The sequence below is a fragment of the Nelumbo nucifera genome, chromosome 1, assembly GCF_055504915.1.
Source record: "Nelumbo nucifera cultivar China Antique chromosome 1, China Antique-T2T, whole genome shotgun sequence".
Lineage (NCBI taxonomy): Eukaryota > Viridiplantae > Streptophyta > Magnoliopsida > Proteales > Nelumbonaceae > Nelumbo > Nelumbo nucifera.
Genome location: NC_142649.1, coordinates 38,121,465 through 38,132,550, shown reverse-complemented (window position 1 = coordinate 38,132,550; position 11,086 = coordinate 38,121,465). Strand labels below are relative to the sequence as shown.

Genomic DNA, 11,086 nt, shown 5'->3' with positions numbered 1-11,086 from the left:
TACTCCGTATCAGGTATATCCCTCTCCTACGTTTTGGTTTCAAATTGATCATTGAAAATGCAGATTTTCTAAAACAGGAAATGTGATTCCCATATGGGAGAAAGAAATTTTTGAAATTTCGTCCTACCTTCCTGTAGGGTTCGACTATCCATACGATGAATCTCTCATCCCCTCAAAAAGAATCAACAAATGAGCTATTTCATGAAAGCCATTAAAGAATCAAATAGGCCGAAGAGAAGTGCATGTATAGTTTATACAAGTGCAAGTAAAAACAAAGGTAGAGATAATCGTGGGAGAAGTGATGGTAGGGGACAAGACAAAGGAAAAAGTGTTGTGCAAAATGAAGAAGAGAAAGACTCAATGTAGGATAGAAACATTGAGGATGAAGATGAAGATGAAGTCATAAAACTTGATAGGGATGATGATGATGTTGATGTTGATGATGTTGGTGGATTTAGTGGAAGGGTCACAGGTTCTTATTTCCTAGATATTGAAATTAGTTAGATATTTTTCTTTATTTATCATGATAGTATGATACATCTATAAACTTCATGTTTTGTTATCCTTTTGTGGAGAATTGGAGATGATTTCTACTTTTCTGTTTTTATTATATGTTCTTTAATAAGTTCCTAAGTGCCATGTTTTTTTTTTCTATTATAGTTTTATTCATTGTTTGATTTAATTCTTATCTACTTCCTTTTAAATGGCTATAATAGATATCAAACTTTCAATCAAGGTATGTGCCTGTGTTTGATTTGGTTCCTACATAATTATTTTTATTCTTTGTTCATTTGTTGTAAATTTTCAATGCATTTTGTTTAATTCATTATTGATTTTTTTTTTTTGCTTGTTAAAGGCAAAGTGAGAAAAGAGAGATCACTCAAGGACAATATTCAACATTCACCTCAAACTCAAAGGTATGCATTTGTGAACTTAAAAAATATTTATTAGTTTATTTTTAGTGTAGTTGGTTTGGACTCCTTTTTGTTGAAAATAATATATTTAAATGTTGAACATGAAGTCATGAATACATGCTAAATTCATAATATTTAATATTTTTATCTTTTTATATGAAATTTATACTCATTTGAATGATTTCTAATATAAATAGTTAGTGTACATGCTTGCTAGTTAGCACACAAAACCAATAAAAGAGTTTAGAAATGTATAGGAAAAGCAAAAAAACTTAATAAAACTAACAATTTAAAATTTCAACACATAGGCGCCCTGTGGAAAGAATAGGAATTAATACCTTAATGAAAGAGAATTAAATATAGTTGGAAGCAACAGTACTTTAAATTATATTTTATGTCCACACAATTACAGAGACTAAATTCATAACTAAGGGTATTTTAATCAAGAAAAATGCATTACTATATTATGAGAGGGGATTAGAGTTAATACCAAGGTTTAGAATTTCATAACGTATCAAGTAATATCGATTGATACGTATCATTTTGCTAAGGGCCCGATACATGAAACATGTAGAAATGGCAAATTTCAAACCTTTACATTTGCATCGGACAGATATGGGCTCATATTGGCCTATATCAGGTATGTATCAACCAATATAGGCCTAATACAACCTGATACATACAACGTATGTATTGGCTCCACAATTCGAATTTTAATGATTTTCAAATTCAAATTTTATTTCCCTCCCTCTTAACTAAACCACACTTAATTAAGATTCTTGAATGCCATTAAAGGAAACATTCAATTTTGAATTTGAATTAAATGCAACATTTAAGGCTATATTTAAGACCATTAAAATTCAGATTTGAATTTAACATGCTACTAAAATAGCCCATTAAAAATCACAAGATACTAGTCATTAATTTAAAATGACAAGTTGACTATTACCTTCAAGCAACTTTTCTCTTCTTAATGCATGTTTGTCAATAAATGTTAAAATTTACTATTAAAATTTATAAATTAATAAATATAAACAAAGTGTATTTATTATCTAAAAATTAAGATATATAATTATATATACACATTTTAGTTTTCCCATCATTTTTCAATGGTTACCAACTAAGCTTGAATAATTCACACTTTATATAACTCTTAATATATTTTTCTATGTTTAAATAATTTATTTATATTCAGATAAAACTCATTATTATTAATATATTTTTTAGAACTTATTTGAATTTTCTAACATATCCATGTCTCTTAATTTTTTGGATATCCAAAGCGCATCTTAGTACAACTCTTAAAATTATATCTTCATACATCATGTGTTTCCGATACTTTTAAACATTGATTAATACCTTAGATATAAGGCTTCGTGAGAGGGAATGGAATGAATTTAATAAAGTTTTTCAAATTATGTTTTTAGCCCTCATAATAAAGAGGAACCAAATTTAAAAAAAAAAAAAGATATTTTAGTTAAAAAAAAAAAGTTCCAGAATCTACTATCTAGACCTCACACTTTTAATACTAATATATATATAAAACCTAAGGTAACAAACCACTTAACAATTACAATTAGAAGTCAGAAAACTAAGATCCTTCATTTGCTCATTGCAAGTGCAACACTCTACGGAAACAGAAAATATCAGGGCCGACAAGTGTGTGACATACGGAAATACTACTGTTCACTATAAATAAATAAATATATATATGTATATATATATATATATCTTCAGCTATTAGTACGTTGCTTCTTGGTTCATCCCCTTCCCTGAAAAAGAATTCTGCAAATATGAGACAACAGGCAGTAGGAAATTTACTATCTCCGGAAGTGAATATTCACAACAGATGGTTGCAAGAATGTCTGTTGGATGGAAAGAGCAAGGGGCAAGAATGGGTGGAACAGAAATGAAGAGATTTTCTTTGTCCGGCCATCTAGTCCACCAGCCTCTGGACCTGATTGAAAAGTAAATGCATTTAGTTCAAATTTATTTAAACTGGTGCTCCAATGGGCCATGTATCCGATCAAGGGAAATGAAATCACCAAGAATTAAACAAGTTTCGAAGTATTGCTATCACAAAAAATATTTTAAAGGCAACCTTGAGAAACATACGAGGATACACCTAGTACATGCATGAATACAGTGAAATGATTAGGATATGTTTGGACATGCTAGGGAAATTCGTATAAATCTTATAAATGCATAAATAACTAACTCATCTAAGGATCAGATTACAATATACAAGGTATAAACACAAGAAATACATTTTAATGGTTTGAAAACATTGAGAAATGGTGGAATAACTAAGATATGCACGGATACACTTAGAAAGCCAATATAGATCTCATTAATACTTAAAATATACTAATTTTGGAGGTTAGTTAATTCTTCTTTCTATTTCTTCTTTGTTTCTTCATGATACATGGCTGATACTTTCGATACAACCTGATATGGATGGAATGGTACTGAAAATGGGCAATTCCACCTATGCCACGTAGCACTAAACCCATTGGCCAATATGTACCGATACTTAAAACCTTGCTACCTAGTAGGCTAGTACCCACATTCTGACAATTGGTAAGGTGATTTTAGATCAAGATATTTGTAGTTACCTTAGAGAACTGCTATTTAAAGATACATACCTGGTTTTATCTTGAATTTAAGGGAGTTTGGATGCTTTCTTGATATGAACTTGATGGGATGATCTGTGGATTGCCTATGGCGGTCAGCTGCAGAAATCAGCTGGAAAAGTAGCAAAAATTCTAGGTCAGCAATAAGTGGACTAATGGCAATAGGACTACACAAAACTAAATAATTAGCAACAACCTAATTACAGATAATAAAACATTGAACCACGAAAGATAAATTAATGTCCAAAAATGGATAAATAAACATGCAATTAAATGTGTGGAGAGGACAATTTAGACAAATTGAATATGATACAGAAGCAGATATTGTGGGAGACCAAGGTGAAATCAAGCATAAAAATAAACCAGACCAACCCATCACCAACATTCAATAGTTAGTTCTGCAAAGCCAAACATACTTCTGCAATTTCTGTGCTGATCATGTTTTCCAATGCCTCAAATCTGTAAAATGCCAGTTACAGAAGAAGGCTTCTACAGAACCGGAGAAACACCATTAGTCTGACAATCGCCAAAAAGTCAGACCACATGAGAGTGTTGGAAAACAGAATGCAATTTATATTATCAGACCCCTCCTATTGAGACTGTCCAGTCTAGGATTCCATATTTCTTTGGTGTGAATATCAATGCACTCCGCAATGAGGGCATCCTTATCTTAAGCTACAATAAAGAGGGAGGAATATATTTCCATGAGGGGACAATCAACAAACCATGGATCTCTCCCAACTCTTTTACCAATTTTATATCATATACCCTTCATGAAAGAGGAACAAGGCATTCCAGTTCCTTTCCAAATCACACAACCATAGGATTGCCTGTATTCTCTTGGATCCCATTCCAAATTTTCTTGTGCTGGACTTCAATGCAAGTTAAGTAGAAGATGAGAGGTTTTATAAGTTCACTCTGCATTGGAGCATAAAATATTCAGTTTTAATCTTGTATACTATTGTTTCTGTACAGAAAGTCAGCAACCCATAATGGCATCCTTGTAACTTCATTTAATATTACTTAGGTTAATAATATAGGATATACAGTTGACTAATCAGCTATCTTTCACTGTTCATAGAGCAGTACTATGTTTGTCTGCTCTTCCTTTTTTGTCCAATGCAGTTTATTTGGCAGAAGTACCGTGGTACCAGAGATGGTTTCCTAACTCATTCTGTCTGATTACAAAGTGTGTCAGACCAGAAAAGAAGGAATGAAAGAGTGTTGAAGGGTTTCAAGACTGGAAGAGAATCAAGCAGAATGTGATCTCTGCAATTGGCCTCTTCAATCTTTCTATATATATTTTCTTTTTTCATGTCAGAAAATACTGTTCAAATTTTTCTTTTTAAAAACTGTTCTGATCAGTCTATTATTTGGAAGTTTTCTGAACTCCATTACATCATATCTGAAGTTTGGGCCCAAAGAACAATTGATAGAGATCACACTGAGACTGATGCGCCCTGCACATTTTGCACTTACATTACGCGCAGACAACATTAGTTTAGGGCTTATTTTGCTTAATGTAGAATTTTGGGTCATTTGTAAAGTTTCTTCTTTTATTAGGTTAATTTAGATGTAAATCAGTCCTCTAATATCAATGTTTAAATTCAGTGATTAGCAGAATAAAACAGGTCTGAATAACTGTATAAGAGAAGAAGATGGCGAAGAGAAGAGGTAGGAGAAGGAGTCGAATTAAATCTCCATTCTCCTCTAACCCTATTTTATTAAGATCTAAAAAAATTAATGATGAAAAGTATGCCCTTAAGTGGGCGGCCAGCTTGGCAGTTACATAAAGGAAATAAACAAGAATGAATAACAGGCCCATTAAGTGTGGCCCATCAACATAAAATAAAAGATATTACAAGAGAGGCTGTTAGAGCCCATTCGGCCCAGTTTCTTTACACTCCCCCTCAAGCTGAGCATAGATGTCAATCATGCCCAGCTTGCTTATATAGTGTGTCAGTTTTCCCCTTGGAACTCCCTTGGTCAAGATATCAGCCAGTTGCTCTTCTGATGTGATGAATGGTAAACAAACTTCTCCTGAAGAGACTCTTTCTCTTATGAAATGCCTATCAACCTCAATGTGCTTAGTTCTGTCATGTTGAACAAGATTATGTGCAATGTTGATAGCAGTTTGGTTGTCACAATAGAGCATCATTGGTTTCTCATAGTCCACCCCCAATTCCTCTAGAAGGGACCGTAGCCATAGTAATTCTGACACACCATGAGCCATTGCCTCGTATTATGCTTCAACTGAGGATCTAGCAACTACTGTTGTTTCTTACTCCTCCAAGACACAATATTCCCAGCAACCAAAGCATAATAACCAGAGGTGGACCTTCTGTCATCAATACATCCTGCCCAATCTGCATCAGTAAAGGCTTCCAACTTCATGTGACCATGCCTAACAAACAGAATACCTTTCCCTGGAGTACCTTTCAAGTAGCACAGAACCCTTTCTACAGCAGCTAGATGAGTATCTCTGGGAGAATGCATAAACTGACTAATAACACTTACTGCATAGGAAATATCTAGCCGAGTCATGCAAAGGTATAACAACTTCCCAAGCAGTCTCTGAAACACTCCCTTATCAGGCAAAGGTTCACCATCTGTGGCAGAAAGCTTATGATTAGGATCAATGGGAGTGGAGATGGGTTTAGCGCCAAGTCTACCAGTTTCAGCAAGAAGATCAAGGACATATTTGCGCTGAGATATGAAGATACCATCCTTAGATCGAGCAACTTCAATGCCCAAGAAATACCGAAGATCTCCCAAAACTTTACAGGAACATGGGATGCAAACAAGAGGGATCTGGCAACCTCAACCACATGCTTGTTCTTTCCTTCCGCCACCCCATTTTGTTGTGGAGTGTAGGAACAAGAACTTTGATGAATAACCCCAAAAGTTTCAAGATAGGTGGAGAGGGTTCTCTCAAAATACTCCTTAGCGTTGTCAGAGCGGAATATTTTGATACGAGTATTAAATTGGGTGAAGATGAGTTCATGAAAATTTTTCACAATAGCTGGTACTTCATCCCTGGATTTCATGAGATAAATCCAAGTGTAACGTGAATAATCATCAATAAAAAGGATAAAGTACCTATAACCCCCCATGGTTGGCATGTGATATGGCCCCCACACATCAGAGTGAACAATATGGAAAGAAGAAAGTGATCTTTTATTGCTAATTGAATAGGAATGTCTACAATGCTTTGCCAGCTCACATGATTCACAATGAAGACTCGATAAAGACACTCCTTTAAACATATCTGGGAACAGATGACTCAAAGCAGAAAAAGACAAGTGACCAAACCGAAAATGACATAATAAAATTTTGTTAACAGACTCTGACACGACTGACTCTAAGGCAACTCCATGAGGTGGTCCCAAAGCTTGATCTGGGGTGTCCAACAAGTATATTCCGTTCGCCTCATGGCCACTCCCAATCATCCCCTAAGACTACAAGTCCTAAAAAACACAATGAGTGGGAAAGAAAGTTATGTTGCAATTCATGGATTTTGTTAAGCTACTAACAGATAAGAGGTTTGTGTTAAGATTAGGGACATGAAGAACAAAAGATAAGAACAGGGTGTCAGAGGGATATTTTCTCTTTCCCAGAGAGAAGGTGATATGAGCAAAAAAGGTTAGATAGACTATATGGTCTGATGCACCGGAATCGATAATCCAAGGGATTTTATGATTACCTGAAGCTGTGCAGAAGCACGAGTACCTGAGTGAGCAAAAGCCGATGAGGATGGTGTACTGTTGGAAGGGTGAGCTGAAGAAACTATAGCTTCCAGGTGATTTAGGAGTCTCCCATACTTCTCAAAATCCAGCTTCATTGTAGCCAAGTGTTCAATGGTTGATTTCTCTTCACTCTCCTTACTTTTCCCTTCAGGTAATGTAGCAGCATTGGCAGTCTTGGGTTTTCCCACCTGACTGCCCTTCTTAGGGTTATTAGTGCTTTTAAACCTATCAGGGAGAAGTCCAAGATGAAGCTTCCAACAGGTGTCCTTTGTATGTCGTGGTTTCTTGCAATATTAACACACCTATTCTCTCTTCTCAGTAGGGCCATTTGGTTTCATTCCCGCAAGTGCAAAATGTTCTATAGGTGGACTCTGCAACTGAACTTGCCACCTACTCTCCTCACTACTTATCATAGCATATGCCTGTGAAAGAGTAACCTCATCCCTGGCCAAAATATTCTGTCTGATAATATCAAACTCAGGGTTGAGTCCTGTGAGAAACTCGAACACCCTATTTCTCTCCACCAACTTTCTATACATTTCAGCATCCTTTTTACTCTCCCATACCACTGTCTCCATAACATCAATTTCCTGCCATAGGGATTTTAGTATAGAGTAGTAGATTGCCACACTCTTCTCCCCTTGTCTCAGGTTTTTCACATCACTTTTCAATTTGTACGCTCTGGCTACATTCAGTTTCTGTGAGTAGGTCTCAATTACATTGGCCCATATCTCCTTGGCCGAAGACATCCAGAGATAGTGTTGGCTTATATGGGGTTGCATATAGTTAACCAACCATCATATAACAGTGTAGTTCTCTTGCATCCATTTTTCAAATTCAGGGTCTATCTCTTCGGGTTTCACCTTACTGCCTGTGAGATACCCGAGTTTTCCTCTACTACAAAAATAGATTTTTATAGACTGTGCCCAAGCAAGATAGTTCGTCCCATCTAGCTTCATTGTGGTCACACCAGTCAAAACAGAATCTATTGAGGCCGGTCCAGAAACTGGCACCTGCTTGAACTCACTTCCGTATGTCTCCATTAATCAAACGGAAATAAAAGAACAAAAAAAATTGACTATGTAAACTTACTTGAAGCCAAACCAGAACTTGGGTGCTTGAAAAACTAGGGTTTTGCTCCGTCCAACAAATGGGAGGAAGAGAGAAGATTCTGCCGCACCTACCAGACTAACCCAAACTCTTCCAAATCTGAACCGCCCTCCTTTAACAGTCACAAGATACCTTCCAAGCACAGAGCGCCACACCCGAGCTTCACCTTTCCTGGTAACCTCGAAAATCTCTAGTCGGCTAGGGTTTCGGGCAGCAGCAGAACAACAACACTTCTTGGCAAAATCAGTCCTCTAATATCAATGTTTAAATTCAGTGATTAGCAGAATAAAATAGGTCTGAAAAACTGTATAAGAGAAGAAGATGGCGAAGAGAAGAGGTAAGAGAAGGAGTCATTAAATCTCCATTCTCCTCTAACCCTATTTTATTAAGATCTAAAAATTAATGATGACAAGTATGCCCTTAAGTGGGCGGCCAGCTTGGCAGTTACATAAAGGAAATAAACAAGAATGAATAACTGGCCCATTAAGTGTGGCCCATCAACATAACATAAAAGATATTACAAGAGAGGCTGTTAGAGCCCATTCGGCCCAGTCTCTTTACAAATTTGTAATATTTCCTTTTAGTATGTGGTTACTTGTCATTTTTATATTTAGTGGGGGTTTACTAGTAATTTTCAATCTTAAGTTTCTTATAAAGGCTAACATATGTATTAGGGATATATTATGTTTTCAGAAATAGAAAAGTTTCAAGTTCTCTTCTACGACTTGTCTTCTCTCTTGCTTCTCTTCTTCCTCTTGTTTCTTCCTCCTTTCTTCTAACAGGTGGTGCTGCATCAGTTTGGTATCAGAGCCAAGGCTCAGTCCCATGCCTCTGCCCAACTCAATCACTGAACCAAAGCAGCTGCAGCTCTTCTTCTTCTCCTTCCTTTCTTTCTTCCTCTCCTTCCCCTATTCTGTTTTCAGCAAAAGAACCTTAACAGTGCCATCTCACCCAATCACTTTTCCTCTCCTGTTGTTCCCCTCTCTTCTCCCACTGCCTCTTTCTCTCCCACTCTTCCTTCTTCGTTTCTTCTATTTCTTCTCTTCTTTTTTCTTTCCTCTTCTGTTTTTTCTTCTTCCTTTCTCTATTTTCTTTTCCCTTTCCTGTTGCTACAGCTGAAAAATTACAATCAGCACCGCCCCTGTCCCCTTCATTGTTTTATCTTTCTTTCCCTTCTCTTCTCTTTCTCCTCAAATCCTTTATTCTCTTAATCTCTTCCCTGTTTTTCTGTTCCATGCCAGTCACCCAACCTTATAACCTGAACCATCCGCTAATTCACATTAAAAGAACGTAGTGTAGTAGCAGAAGAAACAACTTCTTGGGTAGAAAAATAACTTTGGGAAGTTGTATTCATTTCCCGCAACTGAAGCACCAAGCCTCCAGGCCCTTGTCTTGGACCAACACTTCCACTTACCAATGACACACAAACCATCAGGAGGCCTGAGAAATCATTTGTCGTAGCTGAATCCTAAAACGTTAGAGGTCACCGGCCCAAAGGATCGAGTATTCAGTTCTGGCCAGAATCCAGAAAACACATCACAGTTGAATAGGAAGGTAATTTCAGGGACTTCAGAAAGGTATATCTCCTCCATTTGGGTTTTGGATTAGTTCCTTTATCTGTTGAGTAAACTGGTCATTGCTATAAGGTCCTTAACAATCCTGTGAAAGCCGAAAATATATAGGTAGCCATCTTACCATCAATAACCTGCATATTATTGCGTACCTTCATCTTTCTTTCATTCAAAAAAAAGGCACGCCTCTTTATTTCTATACTTGTTTCCTATATATATCAAACACCTATATTCTGCATGAGCCTAGCATAGTTTCCTTTAGAATTTTAGATTTTCTAAGAGTGCCTTGCATTAGTTTAGAGTTTTAATTACTTATTTGTGATATTTTATCTGTATTGACATTGCATCCTTTTACTTTCATTCTATTATCCTTTCCTTAATACTCTATCATTATGGTTACCAATGCTGAACTTTCTACTAGGATAGAAGCCCTGTCCAAGAGACAAGAAGCCTTGACCAAAGTCCAAGAAGAAACAAAAGAATTTTTTGAAGAAAAAATACAAACTCTTAGTTCAGATATAAATGCCCTTAAAGATTCTAAGACTGAATTAATGAAACAAATATATGTGTCAATTCGCAATTGTCCTATTGAAGACTCAAGGAATGATCCCCAAGAGTACCATAGGGCATAATTATGAAAATAGGCAACCCCTAGTTCTAGTTCTCAACAACCAGGCATTCTTCCAACTCAACCTACAAGGATCCATCAACCGTTAATGAAAATGGGCAAGGAGAGTCAAGTTGCAAACTCAGGATATGCTTATATGCAATCCCATTAGGTGTTAGGCAGTGGGTGCCATACCAACAACCTACAAGAATATTAGCTGATGAGAATGAATTTCGAGAGTGATTTTGAGGATCATCCTAGATATAGCCAGTCCTCTCCAAGTCGTCAAGGTAGGATTCAAGATGACCGAAAAGATCTCCCAGAGGGTGGTGAAATCACAAAGTAAGGTCAAACTGGATGTTTCTATCTATGATGGTAGATTAGACCCTAGTGCTTTCCTAGATTGGTTAGCAGATATGGAAGACTACTTTGGCCAGTATAACATGTCTGGTACCCAATGTGTTTGTTGCACCAACATAAAGCTAATAGGGTCTGCCAAGCATTA

At 36.3% G+C, this 11,086-nt stretch overlaps 1 protein-coding gene across 4 annotated transcripts in view; it reads right to left on the bottom strand.

Annotated features, from left to right (window-relative positions):
- Positions 1–2,425: 2,425 nt before the first annotated feature.
- Positions 2,426–11,086, bottom strand: part of DET1 (light-mediated development protein 1 / deetiolated1 (DET1)) — a 70,931-nt gene continuing 62,270 nt past the window's right edge. For all 4 annotated transcript variants that reach the window (XM_010248010.3, XM_010248011.2, XM_010248012.2 and 1 more), the window contains 2 exons: positions 3,560–3,659; positions 2,426–2,871 (listed from right to left, as the gene is read on the bottom strand). In XM_010248010.3, the coding sequence (XP_010246312.1) occupies positions 2,735–2,871; positions 3,560–3,659 (237 nt within the window). In that variant the 3' untranslated portion in view covers positions 2,426–2,734. The remainder of the gene's footprint in view (positions 2,872–3,559; positions 3,660–11,086) is intronic.